Below are 23,743 nucleotides of genomic sequence, written 5' to 3' on the forward strand. Positions count from 1 at the left end.
GGATTGGTATCGGGGCACAGATGTTGACAAGATTGTGGGTCAGCCCCTCCATGCAGACCTAGAGGTGCAGCTGGCACCCTGGCATGACCTTGAACCATAAGTCCGGGGAAAACAGGGTAGCCACCCCATCCAAGAGTGTAGTGAGGTGGTTGAAGTACATCCTGTTCCCTCCTACCCCCGCCACCAGCTGGCTTTGGCAGCTGAATCTATGTGTGTCTCCTGCAAGATCACAGAGTACCACCCCACGTCCCCAAAGCGAGGAGAGTACCTAGCACCAGCAGAGACTCACCCTACAGCCTCTTGTATTCAGAGATGCAATGGTAGTTGGTTTAATTGGGGGCAGCGGCACCACCTGCAACCTGTGCTTGATCCCAAAGGTGTCAGGGAACTGTGGAATCTGTGAGTTCACTGGTAGGCTGCGGAGTACCACTCCTTGGTCCCTTAACTCTCCCCTGATAGGGCCCTGGCACCCTGGAAGAGGAGATTGAGATCCCTCCACTTCTGGAGACCACCTTCCTCCTGGAGCCTCGCAAGTCTTCCAGGAATTGGTACAGCTTGTCCTGTAGCATGACAGGGGCTGAGGTCTCCAGACTTGACTGAGCCCATGGACTCCCAGTTATCCTCCAGCTGGCCCCCATCAATGTCCCCACAGCCTTTTAGGCAGGGGAGTGTTTGCTCCTACTTTGACTATGATGGAATGCTGGCATACCACCACCTTTATCACATTGTCCACCTCGTCCCCGGACAAAGGAGTGAGTGGTGGAGGGAGTACAGAAGCCCTTGGTGGAGCGGGGAAGGGAAACACAAATACAGCCCTTTGGTTAAGTGACCGTTCTCCATGTATTTATGGAACTCAAACATCTACAAACACAAGATCCCCTCCTCCTTCATTCTCTCTTGCTTTTTCCTTTGCTGCAGAAATTGCTGGCGTTGGATTATCCATGATCACAATGGACAACCCCAAGCCTTCCCTGCCCTCAGCGTACAGCAGATTCAACACACAGATTGTGCTCAACCAAGAGGAGCAAGCAAACCCATGAATGATTAGTTGTATCTTTTATTAACCTCAGTGGGTGAGGCCTTTTCTGCTTGTCTTTACTTGTCATTCCTTGTGAACCTGCTGCAGTGACCTTCATACTTTCTTCTTCATGCTTTTAAATCCTCGGCTGGCGCCCTGCCCGAAGCAAACAGTGGATGGGATTCTACAACAAAAACAAACCCTGTTAATACAAAAATCTTGAGGTCTTGTTTCTTTGTACTTATGTATGTGCCACTCAGAGCAAGCACACTTAACCGGAATGGTCACTTTGCTGAGATGCCTAACAAGATACCAATTTAGTTTGAAAGGGAATGACAATGACTGCTCTTTAACAGAGTACGCATTAGCAAAAGTTCTGCTTCATAGGGACACAGTCAGCAATGTAAAGGCAGGACTTGAATGGGGACAGATGGGTTTGTGAGGATGCAGCATACTTCTACCTCTCCCTGGCAACCCTTTAGTTCTCCACACCCTAAACTCTTTAAAAATCCCTCTAGCCCTTATGAAGGCTATTTAACATCTTCATCAATGACCTGGAAGAAACCATAAAATCATGACTGATAATGTTTGCGAATGATACAAAGATTGGGAGAGTGGTAAATAACGAAGAGGACAGGTCACTGATTCAGAGCTATATGGATCACTTGGTAAACTGTCCACAAGCAAATAATATGCATTTTAATACAGTTAAATGTAAACGTATACATTTTTGAATAAAGAATGTAGGCCATACTTACAGGATGGGGGACCCTATCCTGGGAAGCAGTGACACAAAGATTTGGAGGTCATGGCAGATAATCAACTGAACATGAGTTCCCAGTGTGACACTGTGATCAAAAAGCTAATGTGATCCTGAGATGCATAAACAGGGGAATTTCAAGTAGGAATAGAGAGGTTATTTTAGCTCAGTATTTGCCACTGGTGCAACTGCTGCTGTAATTCTGTGTCCAGTTCTGGTGCCCATAATTCAAGAAGGATATTGATAGATTGGAGAGAGTCCATAGAACGATTAAAGAATTAGAAAACATACCTTGTAGAATCATAGGACTGGAAAGGACCTCAAGAGGTCATTTAGTCCAGTTCCCTGCACTCACGGCAGGGCTATGTATTATCTAGACTATCCCTGACAGGTGTTTGTCTAACCTGCTCTTAAAATCTCCAACGATGAAGGTTCCACAATCTCCCCAGGCAATTTATTCCAGTTCTTAACCACCCTGACAGTTAGGAAGTTTTTCCTAATGTCCAACCTAAACCTCCCTTGCTTGAATTTATGCCCATTACTTCTTGTCCTATCCTCAGTGGTTAAGAACAATTTTTCTCTCTCCTCCTTGTAACAACCTTTTATGTACTTGAAAACTGTTGTGTCCCCTTATAATGATAAGCTAAATAGATTAAGCTTCTTGAGTGTAACAAAAAGATGGTTAAGCAGTGACTTGATTACAGTCTACAAGTATCTACATGGGGAGCAAATATTTAATTATGGACTCTTCAATGTAGCAGATAAAGATATAATACGATCCAAAGGCTAGAATTTGAAGCTAGACAAATTCAGACTGAAAATAAAGGCATAAATTTTTAATGGTGAGAGTAATGAATCATTAGAACAATTTACAAAGGGTCACAATAGATTCTCCATCACTGACAATTTTTAAAGCAAGATTGGATGTTTTTCTAAAAGATCTTCTCTGGGAATTATTTTGGGGAAGTTCTCTGGCCTGTGACATACAGGAGGTCAGGCTAGATCATCACAATGGTCCCTTCTGACTTTGGAATCTACGAATGATACATTCTGTTCACATTTTGAAGGGTTTTTAACAGATGCAGCGGTGTCTGCCTGCAAACAATCTGAAACAGCATCTGTGAGGTTTGAATTTCCCTGTTCATCTCATCAAGTTGGTGAGCTATTGTTAGGCATCTGAGTTGACATGTCAACACTTAACTATTTCACTGCCCAAAGCGGGGTGGGGGGGGGAATATCACATTATGAAGATCTCCACAAGCTCATTTTGGCACCATGTGTGATACATCTGAAGGATACCTCCTCTTATTCCTCCCTCTTCTGAGATCAAGGAGCCAAGCCCCAAGAGGCTAGCAGGGCAAGCCTCACCAAGAGGGAGTCAAACCCCACAGAACACACATTATCATTTTTTGAACATCTACACAGTTTAATGTCAGCAGTGTCTTATTTTGGCATCTGAAGCATAAGGACCTTATTTTGTGGCAGAACTTGGAAAACCACTACTCCCCCCCAATTCGATTTTTTGGTAAAGTGAAGTTTAATGAGGCATGCAACAGGCTTGAAGTTATACATTTGTATCTTAAAGGAGACTGAAAAGTCTGTGGCTAGGCCCTGTCTACACAACAAAGTTGCACTGATTTAACTTCACTGGTTTAAAAAGCAATATAGCTAAATGGGGTGCAATCTCCTTTTGTAGGCTTTGATATTTTTACCATTATTATGGGTAGGCAAGGCTTGAAGCCTGGGACTGAGGCCTGAGTCAAGTTAGGGAATTTTACAAAAATATTCACCCTGTTTTTCTGGACCAGTGTTAGCAAGTCTCCTGCAGCTAGAGCCATTTTTCCACTATCTCATTTAAATTTTTTCACCATATTAATGGACAAAATGGTAAAAATGTGCCTGGCCAGTAGAGCCTTGTCTATACTAGGGCTCCCACGAGTGCTCAGGCCAGCTCAGCAGAACTGGTGGGGAATTTTTGTTAAGTGAAAGTGACGAGCTTAGGTTTGAGAGAAAATGCAAATAATAAAACAGCAGAAATGCTGACAAGTGAATTAGATCCTAGGAATTATTTTAGACTTAAAAACCTCATGTGTTACTAACAATTAGGGCTGTCAATTAATCACTTTAACTCAAGTGATTACCTCAAAACAAATTAACTTGGTTAAAAAATTGTGATTAACTGCAGTTTTAAATCACACTGTTAAACAATAATAGAATACCAATTTAAATTTATTATAAATATTTTGGATTTTTTTCTACATTTTCAAATATATTATTTTCAGTTATTCAGAATACAAAATGTACAGTGCTCACTTTATTACAAATATCTGCACTGTAAAAAAAAGAAATAGTATTTTTCAATTCACCTCATACAAGTACTGTAGTACAATATCTTTATCATGAAAGTGCAACTTACAAATGGAGAATTATTTTTATTTACATAACTGCAGTCAAAAACAAAACAATGTAAAACTTTAGCGCAGGGGTGGGCAAACTCCATCCCGTCAGGGCTTTGGATCCGGCCTGCGGGATTGTCCCCCGTGGTGCCACAGGCCCCGCGTCGCTCTCAGAAGCGGCTGGCACTACGTCCCTGCATGGCCCCTGGGGGAGGTGTGGCAGAGGGCTCCGTGTGTTGCCCTTGCCTCCAGGCACTGCCCCCCGCAGCTCCCATTGGCTGGGAACAGGGAACTGCGGCCAATGGGAGCTTCGGGGTAGGTACCTAGAGGTGTGGCAAGGGCAGCACGCAGAGCCCTTTCCCCCCCGCCTCCAGGTGTCGCGCAGGGAAATGGTTCCAGCTGCATCCTGGAGCAGCGCCGCATAGGGCCAAGGCAGGCAGGCAGGCAGGAAGGAAGCCTGCCCTGGCCCCGGTGCGCACCACTGCCACCCCAGAGCCGCTTTAGGTAAGCGGCACCAGGCCGGAGCCCAAACCCCTCCTGCACCCTGCCCCCCCAACTCCCTGCCTGCACCTCGCATCACTCCTGCACCCCAACTCCCTGCCCTGAGCCCCCTGCTGCACCCTGCACCCCAATTTCCTTCCCTGAGCCCCCTCATACACTCCACACCCCTCCTCTGCCCCAATCCCTTGCCCTGGGGCCCCTCATACACCCCACACCCCTCCTCTACCCCAATCCCTTGCCCTGGGCCTGATCCTGCACACCACACCCCCTCCCACACCCCAACCCCCTGCCCCAGCCCTGCATACAATTTCCCCACCCAGATGTGGCCCTTGGCCCAAAAGGTTTGCCCAACCCTGCTTTAGAGCCTGCAAGCCCACTCAGTCCTAGTGATTGGCTGAACAAGAAGTAAGACAAACAAGTTTATTTTCATTTACAGGAGACAATGCTGCCTGCTACTTATTTACAATGTCACTTGAAAATAAGAACAGGCATTCGCATGGCACTGTTGCAGCCAGCGTTGCAAGGTATTTATCTGCCAGATATGTTAAACATTCTTATCCCCCATCATGCTTCAATTTGCAAATATTTGTAATAAAATATAATAATATAAAAGTGAGCATTGTATTCTGCGTTGTAATTGAAATATATTTGAAAATGTAGAAAATACTTATAATAAATTTAAATTGGTACACATAATGAACTTCAGATTTAAAAGAAAAGAAAACATAAAAAGCTATAGGTTTTGACCCCCATCCTGGCTCCTGTGCATTGCTGCAGTAGCATACAAGGGTTGTACAGGAACCACAATTAGCTCTACACTGCCCCTTGCAAGTCCCAGTTACACCAGAGGCTGCTCCAACTATACTGATGGCAGTTTCAATCCACAGAGCAGCCCAGAATTTGGAGCCACCTTTGCACAACCTCATCTCACCTGCTGGAGGTACAGCACACAATCAAATCCACTTGCTTTAGCTGGATCTTAAGTATAGGGTTACCATATATCCGTATTTTCCCAGACATGTCCGGCTTTTTAGTTCTTAAATCGCCATCCGGGAGGAATTTTTAAATATCTAAAAACGTCCAGGAAAACAGGGATGTATGGTAACCCTAGATGGGAGCTGCCAGAGCTGCGGAGCGGGCCTTGCGGGCGCCGGCAACACACAGAGAGCCCTTGCCCCCCCCCCCCCCCCGATCCTAAGAGCCAGAGGGACCTCCCAGGGGGCAAGGTGGGGGGTCCCAGCGGTACTTACCTGGGGTGGCTCCCGGGAAGCATCCAGCAGGTCCCTCTGGCTCCTACGGTTGGGTCGGGGGGTGGAGGGCTCTCTGCCCGCTGCCAGTGCCTGCAAGCCCTGACCCGATCCTAGGAGCCGAGGGACCTGCGGCAGGAGGGGTGAGTAGGCGAGTGGGGGCGAGCGAGCCAGTGGCTGGTGGGTGGGCGAGGAGGCAAGTGGCGGGTGGGGAGGGTGAAGAGAAGAGCAGTGAGGGAGCCAGCTGCGGGCTGGAGGGAGGGTGAGGAGGCAGGCGGCAAGCCAGCGGCAGGCGGGGGCGGTGAAAAGGACAGCAGCAGGCAGTGGGGGTTGAAGAGGCGAGCGGCGACAGAGCCAGCGGTGGGCAGGGGTGAGGAGGCAAGCAGCGAGCCAGTGGCAGGCAGGGATTCTCGGGGCGGGCCTGGGGGTTTCTGGAAGGGGAGTGAGGAGGTGAGTGGCAGGTGGGAAAAGGCGAGCGGTGGGTGGGGGACTGAGGAGGGATGCAGCAAGCCAATGGCAGGCCGGGGGTGAGGAGGGTTGTGGTGACGAGGCCAAGCAGGGAGGGGCATGACCTGGGGCAGAGTGGGGGTGGACTGTGGGTGAGGCTGAGATCACCCCAATGTGGAGTGTCCTCTGTTTTGAATGTTCAAATATGGTAACCCTACAAAGTAAGACTCAAGAGAAGACTACACCCCTTCCGGGTCCCCCAGGCTGGCTGATTATTTAAAAAAGGTGAATTTGAGGGCATTTCCTTGGGTGAGTGTGTGCTTCTCATTCATTACACTTCTCTGTTACTGCAAAGATTCTCAGTTATGACCGCAAGAATCAAAGAAATGAATCACTATCAATGCACAATGCATTAAATTTGCAGCTGCCACCTGTTAAGTACAGAAACAGCAGTTTAATCCTAGTAAACTGCAAATAAACACTTAGAATTTGCTTTTTTCTTCAAAGCTCTTTGCAAACATCAATTAAAAGTCATGTTTACTTTTCACAAGTGCTAAGCTTTGTGCATAAATGTGTATTTAGAAGGCTCACCCCTCACTTGGGATGAACACTTAAAGGTATTACTTCGCAATATATCACAAGAGCATCCAAAGGCTCCAGTTAAGGTCAGGGCCCTATTGCGCAAGGTACTGCCCCAGCACATATGAAGACCCAGTCCCTGCTGCAAAGAGTGTACATAAAGGAAAACAGACCTGGATTTATAGAGCTTTTTCTCCTGCAGTGATGAAATTGGGCCACTCACAGGCTGGGTGGGATTCTCCATGCTCTCACTGGGACAGATTTCCATGGAATCCACTTGCAACTGCTCATAAGTCTCCACATTCACATCCATTGGCATGCTCACATCCAGCTTAGAGGGAGGCTTACTGTGCTTAGTGCTGCTGCAGAAACAAAACCCTCCTTTCAGGAACTGCCAACTGTCTCCTAGTCAGCCAAGGATCAAGGGCCCAAGGTCATTTGATCAGGAGGTTACAAAACAAATTAAGTAAAATAGACTCAGGAGAGTCAGAGGGGGGCTAGCAGAAGGCAGTGAGTGTCCTTGATCACTCTTGGTGGCCTGTAAAATGTTCAAGCAAGCAGAGCACTGCAGTTCTAGAGGGGAAGCTGTCTCACAGGAGGAACTCTCTTACAAGGGGGTCTTCAGAGTGGAGAGTCAGAACTACTGCATTACAGTACATGGGCTTCACCACAAGCTTCTTTCTTATACCCATAAAGCATAACTGGATACATCTGGCTGAGCAGGGCCAATGAGTTTCCTTCCTTCCATAGCTTAGGGCGTCATGCTCCAAAGAGATGAATGTTGGTGCCTGACCCATGGCTAAGAAAGACACTTTCTACAATCAGCAGTTCACTTCCTTTCCAAGTTCTAAGCCAGGGATCGGCAACCTTTGGCATGCAGCCGATCAGGGTAAGCCCCCTGGTGGGCTGGGCCGGTTTGTTTACCTGCTGCGTCCACAGGTTCAGCCAATCGCAGCTCCCACCGGCTGCGGTTTGCCACTCCAGGCCAATGGGGGCTGCGGGAAGCAGTGGCCAGCACATCCCTCGGCCCACGCCAGAATAGAGAGTGCTGCAGAAGAGGCGAGGGACCGGTGTCGTCTGGCTGTGGGCAGCACCCTAACCCACAGATAGCGTGAACTGGGACGGAATGGCTCTGGCCCTTACTTGTGCAGGGTCACTGGTACCCTCTGGTTGACTTGCCAGGCTCCTCCATCTGGGATAGAATTCCTGAGCATGTGTTGGGCTCTCCAGGCCCATGCACCCATTCTGGGGATGGATCCCTGCACTTGACACAGCTTGGCAGGCCTTTTCCTGCCACTGCTGTCACAATGGAGATTGTTTGCCCTTCAGCCCTGCACTCACTCAGAAAAGGGAACAGAGTGCACCCTTCGGAGCAGAGCAGGTGCTGCTGGGATTGCAGCTCGGCTCTCTGTACTTCAGGGAGAGTGCAAGGGAAGCAGGGGGCTGGGCAAAATGGGGAGGACTCATTGGTTCACGGGTGAGGAGTGAGCAAATGTCTTTTTAGCACCCCTTTCACGCATGTGATGTGGGCAAGTCATCCCTGTTGGAAGGACCTGAAGTCCAGTATTCCTTGGCTCATGAATTCACATGCTATGCTGTAACATTTTTGCACTCAGTAAACATGTTATACACAAGAGGCCAGAAATAAACTAGTGCAATTATGGGAAGGGAATGCAGGAGCTCTGGAATCTGACACTAGCTTGTGTAAATATGAAGTGCTACTGACTAAGCCCAGAGAAGCATGAGGTTGCTGGATTTTCAGGTGTTCTCTGCTTCTGAGGACCAGTCCTCAGCACACAGAAGGATAAATTCTTGCTTTGTCAGTATATTTGGCACTTACCTTTTAGCTTTTTTTGGTTTATCAAATCGAAAATCAGAAGGATAAAGATGAACTTTGACTAAGTGATCTTTTCTGTCTTTGCTGCTCTTGAACTTCTCTGCACAGCCTTCTACCAAACACTGATACTAAAAAGCAAGAAGAGGGAAAGGTAATTCTAAAACTCATGCAGTATAAGCAAGATGGGAGTTACTCTCACAGAATTTCTCCAAGGCAAGGCAAGGCAAGGCAAGATGTTTACGTGGCACTTCCACATTGATACACAATTCTAAAGATGTATCATCATCATCATCTACTGGATTCTCTCTGAAAAGTGATTTAGTCCAATCACAAACTATTGGGCTCTCCAGCTTTTGTTTATGCAAGGAGGAAATGACTTTTCCCTCTACCACAGGAGCCACTGGGTGAAGTATATTTTATGGCCTGTGTTATTATTAAGACCATACGATTGTATGGTTCCTTTTAGCCTTAAAAACCTATGAAAACCAATAGAATTCACACATTACAATCTCCAAGTTACATGGGTGCGCTGAGATTGTTTCACTAGTTTAACTTGTTGGGAAACTACTTCCATCTCGGATATTAGGAAAATATTGTTCATTTTCTGCCACCCCTTGCACATGGTTTCTTGACTGCCTGTGTATGAAGCAAAGTCCAAACTGCTAAGGCCCATCAAGCAAAACTCCTGGGAAGTCCAATACTGGCAAGTACCTGCAAATGGTGGCAGCAGGAAACCTCCTTGATAAAAATGTGTAGTTTACAGAGGACAGAAGAGAGAATTATCTGCTGACTGAACTCAGGATGCTTAAATATTAGCAAAGTTTGATTAAACCAGTTAACTATTCCAATTCCACAGATGGGCAAACCGACTACTCCAGCACTGCACAAGCAGGACAGAGCCTGTTTGACAAGAAAACCATTTCCCTTGTTTCTTTCCTGTCTTCACTTTAGGTACTATTATCCTAGGGAGAAGTTAGCTCAAGTCAGACTTACACACTTGTGTTTATCCACCAATTCTCATTTTTACAATAAGCAAAGGAGAAAGGATGGCTAGTCCTACATGCAGGAGATCTGGGTTCTACTCCTGGCACTGTGTGTGACCATGGGAAAGTCTCTTCCTCGCCGATAGCCAAAGTTTCTCCATCAGAAAAACAAGAATAATACATTCTTAAATCACTGGACATTATGAGACATAAAGCACATGTAGTGCTTAGAGATCCTTGGACAGAAGGCACTAGAGACTGCAAAGAATATTATTGTTTTCCTTTTGCATGAATCAACTTGTGTCTTGTACTCTGTCTGTAACTAGGACCATACCAAATATACAGTCCATTTTGATCAATTTCATGGTCATAACATTTTAAAATATAGTAAATTTTAGGATTTCCGCTATTTAAATCTGAAATTTCACAGTCTTGTAATTGTAGGGGTCCTGACCCAAAAATGAGTTGGGGAAGAGGGCGTAGCAAGTTTACTGTGCAGGGGGGATTTTTACTAGAAATTTATCACGTGCTGGATACACAAGGAAATCTTTGCTTGCAACTCACCATATTTTGCTTCTCTGCCATTATCTGGAAGAGAGAGTCATGCCACTCTAGGATGTGAGTATCCAACAGATGCCCAGAGGGGAAAGAGCGTTTGCAGAAAGAGCACATGTTCCTGTGCAGTGTGTTGTAGTGATGTTCATAACCCTCTAAGGTATCAAAGACCTGGCAGCACCCAACAATATGACAACAGAATTCTGACACCCTAGAAGGAAGCGATGAAAACATTTGTATTTTTAGGTTAAGTCAAGGCCACCCAGAGCATATGGCTCAGTTCTTCTGCATACATCTAAATAAAATCTCTACATTATGGCAGTTTTCATTAATATCTACTCGACACAGGAGAAGATGAGCGCTATTAAACTGGAGACACAATAGAAGTAGTTTGTGAGGATTTTGTAATTAGGAACTCATATTTGTGGCTCAAACTTCTTTTACCTAACTCACAGCTAGAATCTGTGGGTCATACATACAGAGCTGAACTTACGATAAATTACGGAATGAATTAATACTGAGCAGCAGTATGAGCTATTATATTACAAAATCCCAGTAGATCTCTATGAAATAGCTACATTCACTTTCAGTTTGTTCTCTAGGTATCTTCTAGTTTCAAAATATTCAGTAATCATCCCAGAAAAAACTGGATGAAGATCTTGGGCAATGTGTTCATTTTGACCAGGTTATTCTCCCTGACCAAACAACTGCATATTTTCCCCTGAACTCCAAATATTTTTTAGTTGACTGCAGTAATGATCTATCATGTAATTTGCTCAGATCTTCTAGGTTAGCTGAGATTTAAATTCCCAGGTATCTTCAGGAATGCATTGCCCATTTACACCCATGTTTTCTGAAGGGATGATTTCTCCAGATCTGGCAAAGAGATAACCAACATTTCAGATTTAACATCATTTTAAAGCCAGACACTTCCTCAAAACCTGAATTTCTTTCAATAACTATATGGAAAACTTCAGGTTCAATAACTATCACATCATCCACCTTTAAGGCACTTTGTGATGTCTTCCTTCCTTCCTCTCCATCTCCATGGTTAGTGCAAAAAAATAGAGACTGAAGACATCCCTGTCTAGTGTCTGTATAACTCAGACAGATAAGACCCAACTCCAATGACTTATGCTGACGTTTTTGGACTGGTGTAAAGAGAAATATTCCTCTTAAGGAAACAGGAGCCAAAGCTTATCTGAAGATGCAATAAACAAAAAAAAAAACCGTACCATCCATCAAGAGACCTCTCTTTGTCAAGAAATAACAAAGGGGAATCAGTTTACTTTGCTCTGGTACTAGGAATGATTGAAAGTACTCCATAATTATTCAACATTTGTTTATTCTTAATGAATCCAGTCTGAGCCAGATATATTCAACACTGACAGACAGCATGGACCACAACCTGGTAGTTAGAGGGAGGGTCAAAAATCAATCAAATGCATTTTTGTTACAGGACCCACAACAGAATTTGTCTGAACGACATCACTTACTTGGATCTTTCGGTCACTTCAGTAACATTTGTTAAGATATCTTGGAGATACAAGTGTCTATGTATGTCTCCATCCTGGAACAGGGAATAGCGATTATAGGTATGTTACAGCAATGTGTGTTCAAAAAGCAAATTGGAAATTATTTTTATTCCCAACAAGTAACTCTGTTAAAACAGAGTTAAGAATGAGAATACATGTTACTGTGAACTCGACTCTTAGGTCAATATGTTATCCTTGATCCACTTTGCTAAACTCAGCTTATAGACCACAATTAAAAGTGCAACTTGGCATACTCAATAGAGCCCCTGGGTTTACGTACACACAAGTACCAGTGTCCTTTACTGTTACTATGAGCTGCTTTGTTGCTAACAACCGAGGATATAATTCTAGAGACACTCAAGGTCACCGAGACTAACTCATGAGTATAATGTTTGCAAAGGATCACACATCCAAAGGGGATTCTTCTATAGCTCTAGTAGAAATGGGCTGTGCTTCTGGAGCAGGAGTCAAGAGTTTTATTTGTGCCATGACTGAGAAGTTCCAAGTGGCTAAATCAGGCAGCACAGCAACAAATGTGCTGCTATCATGGACTGGTTTCAGTTTTTTTCTTTATAAAAAATTAAATAAAAAAAGGGACACAGTCCACTGCAGCTTTCAAAGACGACAGTCACTTTGAACCATTTTACTTGTGAATCTGTTTCCATACAGCTTCTTTTCTGCCATTACAATCACATTCACACATCTGCACGTATCATGTTGCCTTAGCTGCATACCAGAGCGTTCTGTAATAGACTCAGCAGTTCTCCCACAGTGCCTCACCAGGTGATAGAGTGCCCTGACAGGCACCACTAACACAGAGAACATTACCTTCAGACATCATATCACAGAAAGTTGGGAGGACGGAAGACTGACAAAACTGCTGAATTAGTTACAGTGAGACAGCCATGTGTCAGCCTAAGCAACACAGTGAGCTGCCAGTCATGCCATTAACTAGTTACAAACTCAGTTAACAGTGCCAGAGTCTGTAACCAAAGGCAGGGGCCTCACTATCCAGGTGAAAGAAGACAAACCCACTCTAGATGCTGGGAAAGGGGAGGGTTGTAACTCCTTCCAGTGTGTTGTCCTTGGCCATGCTAGAGGGCTCTAGCTTTTTTATCTGCTAACAGAAGGCTTATATATTTGAGGCCCACTTGTGTGCTTCTCACCCCAACCTGGCCGTTGTTCCACCCTCACAACGTAGGGCCTTTGAGGTGCTGTGATGAAGAGTGGTGGTGGTGGTGGACGACGAGTCTGCACAGTTCTGCTCCTGGTTCTAACTGGTTTCAAACTTGGTCCTCAACCTCTGTGACGAACTCTAGTGCTTGTCTCTGCTGCTGCTCGGACATTTCCTGAGAGCTGCACAACACAGACAGGATTCCTGACTGTCATTGCTACTTACACAGCTCTGAACAGCAGCAGAGGTACTGCAGCCATCTGTCTGCAGACTTAGGCTCACCTTAGTTTGCTTTGCACTAAAAGACATTTTTTGCAACCAAATGGGCTAGAGACATGAGTATCTGCATAAAACTATGTCATGTAGTCTAGCAGTGCAGACACATACGATCCACGTCCAGGAGCCTGAAGACCCTGGCCATCAGCAGTGCTCAGCACATCAGGGATGAGGGAGATTTAACCCAAAACATTCCCCAGCTAGACCACATGAGGGACTCATCCCTGGAGGTTGCTGGGCTGGACTGACTCCTGCCACCAGTAGGATAGGCTTACAGCAAGTCTCTCAAGTTCGGGCAATTTTCCTATAACCACAGGTCCTGAGTCACAGGACTACATGAAACGCTCCCGCTGTTCAACAGGAGCATAGTGTTAACACTCCTGATTTGGGGGGAATGGGATTTTGGCTGCGGCTGGGGCCAGTCTGGCAATGACGTGAGAAGCTCCAGCAGTCTAGAAAAGTTGAGCCTCTCTTGGGCGGCCTGCTCTGCTTGCCTGCCTGCGGGGGGCAGAACAGCGTGAAGAGCGAGCAGAGGTGAGGCGCGGGTAGGGGCACAGCGGGGATTCACAGCTCAGTCAAACCGAAACACACAGGACGCCCAAAGAGAGTCTCGGCTGGATCCAGTTGGTGATTTGTGCTCCGGCGGCACTGGAGCAGGTGTCTCTCGAGGGCAGGGACAGCCCCCGGGCACTGGGTCGGAGGAACTCTGGGGCGGGGGGAAGCACCGAGAACAGAGCTCGCTGCTGCTCGGCCCAGCTGGTGCCGTCGGGCGCACAGGTGCCCTCTCCGCTAGGACTGCATTTCCCAGCCTGCCCCGCGGGTAACAGGCCGGAGGCCACGCGAGGGCTGCCGGGAGCTGTAGTCGCAGCCAAGGCCCTTACCTCAAAGAACTCGTGCTGGCGATGGAAGCGGAGGCGGCTGGGGGAGAAGCAGAAGGGGGCCCGCGGCGGGGTGCGGGGCCGGACGGGCAGCAGCGGCCGCTCCACTCGCAGTGAGACGCTGAGCTCCGGCGGCAGCAGCATCCTGTCGAAGCGGTGTCTCCGCGAACAGGACGCGCTCACCCGACCGCCATCTTTTTGGGGCGCGGGGAAAGAGCAGATCACTTCCGGGTCGGCGGGTACTTCCAGGTCACATCGGAGTGGGTCGGGTATCGTGAGGCCTGGGAGCGATCCGGGGCTGCGGTTAGTGAGGAGACTTCCAGACCACCCCGCTGCCGCGGTTCCTCAGCGAGCTAGGCAGCGTGGGGAAACAGGGACAGAGGTGCCCTGAAATGACAGGTCCCGACACTGTTCTCTGATTGGCTCCAGGGATGCTGCCGTTACCGCGTCGGCCAATCGGAGCCTGTGCACCTCTTCCCCGCGCGCAGCTTGGCCGCCGGAGGCGTGCTGCTGGTTACCGTTAACGGCTGCGGTGGGAATTCCTGACTAGCCCCTGGCTCTCCCCTCTCCCACTGGGCGCGCGTCCCGGAGCGCCACCTACCGGCCTATCGACGTGGGGCCTTCTCCGCGCGCGCCGCCTCCCCTCCCAACGCGCGGCGGCGGCGGGAGCGGCTCAGCCCCGGCACAAGGTACCCGCTTTCCAGCGAAGCGGGCGCGGGCGGTGGGACGCATGAGGGCTGGGAGCTCGGCCTTGTCCCATACGCCCCTCCCCGCGGCCCTCAGCGCAAGGCAGGCTGCAGAGCGATTGTCGCCGGCGCTAGGGGGTGAGCGGGAACCTGGGCCTCGGTTGGGGACCCCACAGCAACGGCTGGCCTGGGGTAGCCGTTTCCGTCGTAGCAACGCGGCGGGCATGGGGAGCTGGCTCTGCGCGGTGGCACTGATCCCCAAGGGGATCTGACCTCCCGCCGAAACCAATAGCAACATTACGACTCGGGGGGTCTCTGGCCCTACGCCCGCTTGGGTTCTTGTTGGTCTTTGATTTGTTTATTACCGTATCTTCTGGGGCGAGCAGGTGCATGACAGTAGTGTCCGTGCAGAGGTGTAGAAAGGCTTTCTTGACCAGAGATTTCCTTTAGAGGTTCAGGCACGGGGCTCACCCAATAGAGAGAGGCGCTCCCTGCTTAGTTTGTATACCAGGTGATTTCTAGCCCCCCTGGCTGTAGCATTTTGGTTGTGTCACTGCTCTTGGTTATGGAGGAGCCCCACTACTGCCTGCAGGGATCAAAGTTAGCTCTAATTCTGTGGGAATATCTTTCCCACCAAACTAGTGCACATTATTACCTCACTTACCTTAATCTGAATTAATGTGACAGGACCTTTGGTCCCATTATTCTAAGAGTTTGTTCTCTGTCTGGATTTTATTTGGATCTTTTAAAATTATTAGCTGAAGTATCATCTTTTGTTTTTATGCAGTCTCTCTCTCTCTCTGCTCCTTTCATCTTCTCTTTGCCTGGTCCTGTACTGTCTAATTTATGCTGGTATGTAAGGATATCTACTGACAATAAGTCAAAATCAGTCGCTGTTTCCTCCTCGCCAAAACTCCAGATGTATTTCTGTTTTCTTTACAGGTCAAATCCTGTTGTGAAATAAATCCACCAGGTTCCCCTCAGTCTTATTTTCCCACAGATTTACTGTTAGTATGTTACTTTCTTGAGTGGGTGGGTTTGATTGACATTCCCAGTGAGGTTAGCTAAGTATATTAAAAAATTATGCTAATTTCAGAATAACTGTGTGAGGATTCAGTTATCTCTTTCCCATTAGTTGTTACTATATTTGAAGTTGCAAGAAAATGTGTGGAACTGTAATAAGTAGAAACTGGACACATTTTTACCCTTGACTCTCTAAAGATGAGAAGATCTGCTGTGCTACTCTTTTCTCCCAGAGCTTTTCTAGATTTGGATTTGGAAGATGTTTGGGTTATTAACATGTGTTAGTTAAAAACTTCCAAACCCTAGTCTAGACAAGACCTCACTCTGCGATCCAAGCATATATGTAGAGCAGAATATTGGTTTAGAGAAAGACCCTGCAGATCTTGGAGCATTTTGCTCTTTGTAATCAAATCTGTGTCTCTGTACCATGCCCATCACCTTTGTATCTTGTTGCCAGTATTCAGCTGTTCAGTATATGCCCATTATTTAAATACCATTTCCTGCTTAACGGGGCTTTTCAGTTTTGTGTCTTTGGTCAAGATGTTTCCTATTTGACATGCAGACTTGCTAGTGTAAACTGATGGTTAGCTGCCTTCCTGCCATTTAGCCTCTAGAGGGCTTCCTCCCCCTTCAATGGGAGACTGTCTCCCCAAGCATACTTTATGGTTGAGTCAGTGTAACTAATGGGGAGCTTAGAGATCTGGTCATCAGATGAAGAGACAAAGTAGGCAGAGGCTGAGAGGCAAAGGAAAGGAAATACTTTTCTTTCTCTAGCTTTTCCACTGTAATCAATAACAGCTAGTCTACATGTAGAAATTGGCTACTGTCACTATTTCAGAATAACAGGTTTCAGAGTAGCAGCCGTGTTAGTCTGTATTTGCAAAAAGAAAAGGAGTACTTGTGGCACCATAGAGACTAACAAATTTATTTGAGCATAAGCTTTCGTGAGCTACAGCTCACTTCATCAGATGCATTCAGTGGAAAATACAGTGGGGAGATTTATATACATAGAGAACATGAAACAGTGGGTGTTACCATACACACTGTAACAAGAGTGATCACTTAAGGTGAGCTATTACCAGCAGGAGAGTGGGGGGAGGGAGCCTTTTGTAGTGATAATCAAGGTGGGCCATTTCCAGCAGTTGACAAGGACAGTAGGAGGGGAAATAAACAAGGGGAAATAGTTTTACTTTGTGTAATGACCCATCGACTCCCAGTCTTTATTCAAGCCTCAGTTAATGGTGTCCAGTTTGCAAATTAATTCCAATTCAGCAGTCTCTCGTTGGAGTCTGGTTTTGAAGTTTTTTTGTTGAAGAATTGCCACTTTTAGGTCTGTAATTGAGTAACCAGAGAGATTGAAGTGTTTTCCTACTGGTTTTTGAATGTTATAATTCTTGATGTCTGATTTGTGTCCATTTATTCTTTTACGTAGAGACTGTCCGGTTTGGCCAGTGTACATGGCAGAAGGGCATTGCTGGCACATGATGGCATATATCACATTTGTAGATGTGCAGGTGAATGAGCCTCTGATAGTGTGGCTGATGTGATTAGGCCCTATGATGGTGTCCCCTGAATAGGTATGTGGACATACCTTGTCTATCTGAGGGAAATTGACCAGGATAGCTATTTCAGAAAAATTATGCCAGTATAATTTAGCTTTGTGTAAACAGATATGTGGACACAGTTGGCAACGGGCTTTGTTGCAAGGATAGGTTCCTGGGTTAATGGACAGACAGCCCCCCAACCTGAAGCAAATTCTCACCAGCAACCACACAGCAGAACCGCTAACCCAGGAACCTATCCTTGCAACAAAGCCCGTTGCCAACTGTGTCCACATATCTGTTTACACAAAGCTAAATTATACTGGCATAATTTTTCTGAAATAGCTATCCTGGTCAATTTCCCTCAGATAGACAAGGCCTAACTCAGTTTTAAGTCACATCTTTTGTGATTTTGGTACAAGTCTGTATATGGACAGTTATTCCGAAATCACTGACCAAACTCATACTTGCATAAAAATAACAAGGTGTGAATTCCAAAGGATTTTTTTATTTTGATGTAAGTATAATTAATCCAGCCTTCAGAAGCCTGCAGCAGCACCTTCAAATTTAACCTCTGCGGAGTAGAGCCTGTACTCTGCATACTACAAAGCTGTGGGGTAAAAGTTTCAAAAGTGCCTAAGGGGCTTAGGAACTATTGTTTATACATGGAACTATTCAGGGACAGCTATGGGTGGACACACTTATTCAAGAATGTGTGTGCCTTGTTCCTGTTTAGTTTAATACAATTTAAAAGTGGATTGAACTAAAGAGGAATAAAGCACTATTATTCCAGAAAAAGCGTCCACACATAGAGTTATGCAAAAACTGTTATTTCTGCACAACTCCCTGGCTATGTACACACTGCAGCTTAAGTTGGTATAAGTTATGTCGTTCAGGAGTGTGAATAAACCACCCCGTTGAGTGATGTAAATTAAACCGACCTAAGCTCCGGTGTGGACAGCGCTATGTCGGTGGGAGAGCTTCTCCTGCTGACATAACTACGAGCCTCTGCACTAGCAGCGCTAAGTTCTGTAGTGTAGTCATAGCCATGTGTAAACAAGCTCTAAGTCCCAATTTCAAAAATGATTTAGGTACTGAAGAGTCTAAATTACATTAACTTTCAAGGAAATTTAAGCTCTGAAGTGCCAAAGTCATTTTTGAAAATGAGACTTGGTCTCCTAGGCCACTAAGGCAATTTTGAACTTTTTTACCCTTGTTGATTAGCTTTGAATTTTAGTGGTAAGGATCATCTGTTGTGTTTTGCATTCAGTGTACTGTGAAATCTGTAACCCTAGGTGGAAGCATGAGTGAATTCCGCATTCACCATGATGTCAATGAGCTGTTAAGCCTGCTACGTGTTCATAGAGAGGAAGGAGCTGAAGTGTACATAGATCTTCTGCAAAAGAACCGAACCCCTTATGTTACCACAACTGTCTCTGCACACAGTGCTAAGGTGAGTTAATTTGGGTTTACTCGCTGCTAGGCTGCAGTGATGATTGAAATGCATTTTTTTCTTAATTGGAGTGTGACTAGGTGACAGGTCTCAAAGTGTAACCATAAACAGGGAATTGTCATCCAACAGGGTTGTGTCTTGTGCGGGCTCACAGGGATCATTATTGGCCCTATGCTATTTAACATTTTTATCAATGACCTGGAAGAAAATATAAAATCATCACTGATAAAGTGTGCAGATGACACAAAAATTGGGGGAGTGGTAAATAATGAAGAGGACAGGTCACTGATGCAGAGCAATCTGGATTGCTTGGTAAGATGAGCGCTATCAAATGATATACTATTTAATAATGACATGTAATGTATACATCTAGGAACAAAGAATAAAGGCCATGCTGATATCAGGGTGGATTTGATCTAAATCACTCGTCAGGAAGATTCAATTTAATCATGGATTTCTACATAAAAGTGCATTTATTCTTGTTGGTTATTATAACCTTAATACATATGTTTCTACATCTCTCTCCAAGTTGTAGTTTCATTTTTAGAAGGTTACACTATATGTTTTTAAAGTGATTTATTTTGAAAACTTTTCAGATTAGTTTTACAGCTATATCAGAAAATGAATGATTGTTTGATTATTTCATTTACAAAAGGTAATTGAAGCAGGTAGTTGTGAAGTCATTAGGAGGTGAACTATCTTCAATTCAACAGGTTAATCATTAATATTTGGAGGATTTCCTTGCCACGCTGTATTAGGAGGAGAACATCATCAGACAGACATTTAAATTGTTTTGTTTAACTAGAACAACAATGTTATGTATTCTGGATTTCTTGAATGGTTCACCCTTAGCTCTGAAGTTCATTATAGTTCACATTATGGAGGGATGATCGCTGGATGTCCATGTCATAGCCAACTCCTCCTCTTCAGCATTTAAGGTTTGACCCTGGCACCGAATATTGAGAATATTTACAAGAAAATGAGCTGGAGATAGTGCTTGTCCCATTCATTTTTTTAATGTTTGTAATTTAACTCTGTCATTGCATATTTCTCTTTTTAGGATCTCACTCAGTTCTTTCCAAATTTCAACAGAGTCAGTAATAAAACAGCTATTTCCCTGCGCTTTGTTCAGGGCTACGAAATAGGCTTCACGGTACTCAGCATGTGTTCAACATTTCTCTTAAGCCCAATGTTGAGGACTTTGGCTGTGACAGTGCCATCTATTTTTTCATGATTTTGTTCACAAACTGTCATCAGGGTAGGCCAGTTCTTGATATAGTGCTCAAAACAGACCACTACTGAGTTCCATCACACGTCTTATGGGAGAGTTAGTTTGGTTCCTCCCACTTTTTTCAGAGCAGCTGCTGCAAAGTGATTGTTACGGGAGTATTTTGCAATTTCAACAACGTTAGCCTTTATTTCTGGAACACTGATGTCTTTGGCTAGGAGGCGCATCAAATGAACACTGCAACTGTATGTTATTAGTTTGGGACTCTCTTCTAAATAACTTCTTCTCATCTTGGATACATTTGCAGCATTGTCTGTGACCAAGCTGCGTACTAGACATTCTGTTTTGCTGTGTGTGCATTTCCTGATATATCAATTGTTTCTGTAAGGAAGGCATTCCCTTCTTCTGTTGTCACACAAGCACATACGACAGGATCATTGTGGACATTGCTCCACCCATCAAGACTCAGGTTAACAATTTTACCCTCTATACCTTTTGCACACTGCTCAACTTCTCTTTCATACATTTTATCCAGCAATTTGCCTGCAATATCTGCTCTGTTGGGTGGACTATATCCTGGTCTTAATGACTGAACCAAGTTAATGAAGTGTGGGTTCTCAGTCAGAAAGAAAGGAGAGTTTGTTTCATAAACAAACCAGGCAGTTTTTTCATTGATTACCTCTTTTTTTAATCTGCTCGTTCTTATCATAAACTTATCTGTGGTTGTTTCCGGATGATGGAGTTTTTTTTTTCTTTTTGCTACAGGTGATATACTGTGGCTATGTGACATACATGATGTGACTGAAACACTATCATGGGCAGATAACTCTGAAACTATAGAAAATGATGGTGATCTTGAAGGTGGATAGTCTTCAGAATCCTGTGTGTTGAGGATGGATTCTCCTAAACAAAATAAGTCAATGCAGTTATTTAATTATTATTACCATACTGCTCATTTAGTATTACTCATTGCATTCACTGACACTTAGTACTACTTTAAAGGTGAAATTGTAAAAGGAAGATCTGCCTATTTCAGCTATTTATTTTTTTTCGCAACTGCATCTAAAATGATAGTACCATAGAGTAATAACTATATTTTTTGCTCAAACATGAGAATTCAAGAATAGTCCAGAAGGAAGACAGGCAGTCCTTAAGAAAGAAGTATGAAATAAAAAAAGTTTACCAACCTGAAGATCCTGAATGTTCAGACATGTTCCTTTCATCATCTTCAGCGCAGCTCCCTCATGGGATGGAACACTTCTCATGATGTTGTTTTATTCAGGCAACCAGGCCTTGCATTTCTTTGTTGCACTGTTTGCATTTTGCACGCATGCCTGCCTTACCCAAGGGTAGAGGAACTACATTTAAATGTTGTCAAACTGGGTCTCTCTTTTACGGCCTGCTGCCATTGTAGATTTTTCTTTCTAATGAGAGAATGGTATGGTAGATCTCAAATCAATGAAGGCTACACTCAGAAAGACCTCAAGACTTCTGGAATATGCTGCTCAAACAGTTTCCCTTTTGTTTCTACTGCCTATTCCTCCCTTCTCACATTTATCCCCAGACTTCTTCTCCTTGTCCAGATCTATTTCGCCTCCAACAATTTTCTATTCATTGAACTTTTTGAAACTTTGCACTTTTAGAGAGAGGTAAGGGATTGACTCTGTGTACACAAATTGTAGAGGGACAATAAGGTTGAGGTCTGTTATTTCTCACCTCTTTATATTATTTATTTATTTGTTTAGAAACATTTTTGCTGTTAACAAGCATGTTATCTCTGGAAACACAAATCCACAGTCTGAGAACTGCAAAACTAAGCATCTCTGATGGTATCTTCTAGACTGAGCCATGAGTCCCATTGGGTAGATAGAAAGATTAACCTAAATAAACTATACAGAAGCCCCTGGAGCCCCGTAAAATTGGGTCTCTAATCCATGAACTGCTGGAATTCATTTACAAAATTTTTCTTAAACATTACATGAATATATTGTCTCATACTATAGAATTTATAATCCCTATTCCATGATGAGATATTTTTGAGCTATAATGTATCTTTAGATAGGTTTTTTCCTCAAAAAACATTTTATCAAAAAAATTTGATTTAAATAAAAGAAATCAGATTTTTTTAAAAAAAATCATTGAATTTTATCCACCCTGGCTGATATGATGGGGGACTCTATCCTGGGAAGCAGTGACTCTTGAGAAGGACTTGGGGTTGGTGGTGGATAACTAGCTGAACATCAGCTCTCAGTACAGTGCTGTGGCCCAAAAGGCTAATGCTATCCTTGGATTCATAAACAGGAGAATCTTGAGTACGAGTATAGAGTTTCTGCTGTTGCTGCTTTCCCCCTCTTTACTCTTCTTCCCCCCCCCCCCCCGGCACCCAAGAGAATACCATTTGGCCTAGAGGAAGGCCAGGAGACAATGAGTTCTTGCCTCACTTCTTCCACTTATGATCATTAATAGTTCTGTGCAATTCACATCCCTGTTGTTGAGCATGACCTCATGCTTTCCTACTGCCTAGAGCAGGGGTGAGCAAACATTTTGGCCTGAGGGTCACATCTGGGTATGGAAATTGTATGGTGGGCCATGAATGCTCATGAAATTGGGGGTTGGGGTGCAGGCTCTGGCTGGGGGTGTGTGCTGTGGAGTGAGGCTAGAAATGAGGAGTTCAGGGTGCAGGAGCGGGCTCCAGGTTGGGGCAGGGTGTTGGGATGCGGGGGGGTGGGGGGGGGTTGAGGGCTCTGGCTGGGGGTGTGGGCTCTGGGGTGGGGCTGGGGATGAGGGGTTGGAGGTGCAGGAGGGTACTCGGGGTTGGGACCGAGGGGTTCAGAGGGCGAGAAGGGGTCTGGGCTGGGGCAGGGGGTCGGGGCACAGCAGAGGGTATGGGGTGCTGGCTCCTGGTGGCGCTTACCTCACGCAGCTCCCGGAAGCAGCGGAATGTCCCGTCTCCAGCTCCTACGCAGCAACGTGGCCAGGCAGCTCTGCACGCTGCCCCGTCCGCAGGCGTCGCCCCTGCAGCTCCTATTGGCCATGGTTCCTGGCCAATGGGAGCTGCGGGGGTAGCGTGCGGAGCCCCCTGGCTGCCCCTATGCATAGGAGCTGGAGTGGGGACACGTCGCTGCTTCTGGGAGCTGCACGGAGCTATGGCACGCACAGAGTGGGGCAAGCCCTGAGCCCCGCTCCCCGGCTGGAGCGATGGAGAGGGGCAAGCCCCGGACCCTGTTCCCTGGTGGGAGCTTGAGGGCCAGATTAAAATGTCTGAAGGGCTGGGTACAGCCCCTGGGCCGTAGTTTGCCCACCCCTGGCCTAGAGTATAGGTATCATACCCTGTCTGTAAAATGGGGAGGGAATCTGGAGTTTAGAGTTTGTACAAGGCCCTCTCTGAAGGAACCTGGATCAGAACCTAGATCTGTAACTCATTCATTTAGCCACACTGTCTTTCAGAAAAAATATGCCAGATCTTGGCCATGGTGTCTTATTATAGGGATATTCCGTATACCTATCTTTGCAAAGAATTTTGAGATCCACAGGTGAATGAGAATTTTGTAAATATAAACAACATTAAATAAATAAGTAGAACCCTAACTTAGTCTGTTACTTTAACAACTGGACCATATTCCTCA

General features: G+C 45.4%; 2 protein-coding genes across 6 annotated transcripts in view; one reads left to right on the top strand and one right to left on the bottom strand.

Moving 5' to 3' along the window:
• Window positions 1-1,039: 1,039 nt before the first annotated feature.
• On the bottom strand, window positions 1,040-14,340 carry ZNF511 (zinc finger protein 511). 3 transcript variants are annotated; one of them, XM_084634495.1, is made up of 6 exons: window positions 14,190-14,340; window positions 11,820-11,893; window positions 10,333-10,534; window positions 8,789-8,913; window positions 7,122-7,307; window positions 1,040-1,202 (listed from the first exon to the last, which is right to left on the bottom strand). In XM_084634495.1, exons 1-6 carry the CDS (start codon window positions 14,328-14,330, stop codon window positions 1,133-1,135), a joined length of 798 nt encoding a protein of 265 aa, XP_084490621.1. In that variant the 5' UTR covers window positions 14,331-14,340; the 3' UTR covers window positions 1,040-1,132. The 3 variants fall into 3 exon arrangements, with proteins under 3 accessions (XP_084490621.1, XP_084490622.1, XP_084490620.1); XM_084634496.1 differs by having other exon boundaries at window positions 7,172-7,310; XM_084634494.1 differs by having other exon boundaries at window positions 7,122-7,310.
• Window positions 14,341-14,402: 62 nt separating this feature from the next.
• The window catches only part of TUBGCP2 (tubulin gamma complex component 2), a 91,050-nt gene continuing 81,709 nt past the window's right edge, over window positions 14,403-23,743 (top strand). Inside the window, exons 1-2 of one of the 3 annotated variants that reach the window (XM_084634492.1) lie at window positions 14,403-14,489; window positions 18,732-18,889. In XM_084634492.1, the coding sequence (XP_084490618.1) occupies window positions 18,740-18,889 (150 nt within the window). In that variant the 5' untranslated portion in view covers window positions 14,403-14,489; window positions 18,732-18,739. The other 2 variants (XM_084634491.1, XM_084634490.1) reach the window with 2 other exon arrangements.

The sequence above is a fragment of the Lepidochelys olivacea genome (assembly GCF_965140295.1).
Source record: "Lepidochelys olivacea isolate rLepOli2 genome assembly, chromosome: 7".
Taxonomy (NCBI): Eukaryota; Metazoa; Chordata; order Testudines; family Cheloniidae; genus Lepidochelys; species Lepidochelys olivacea.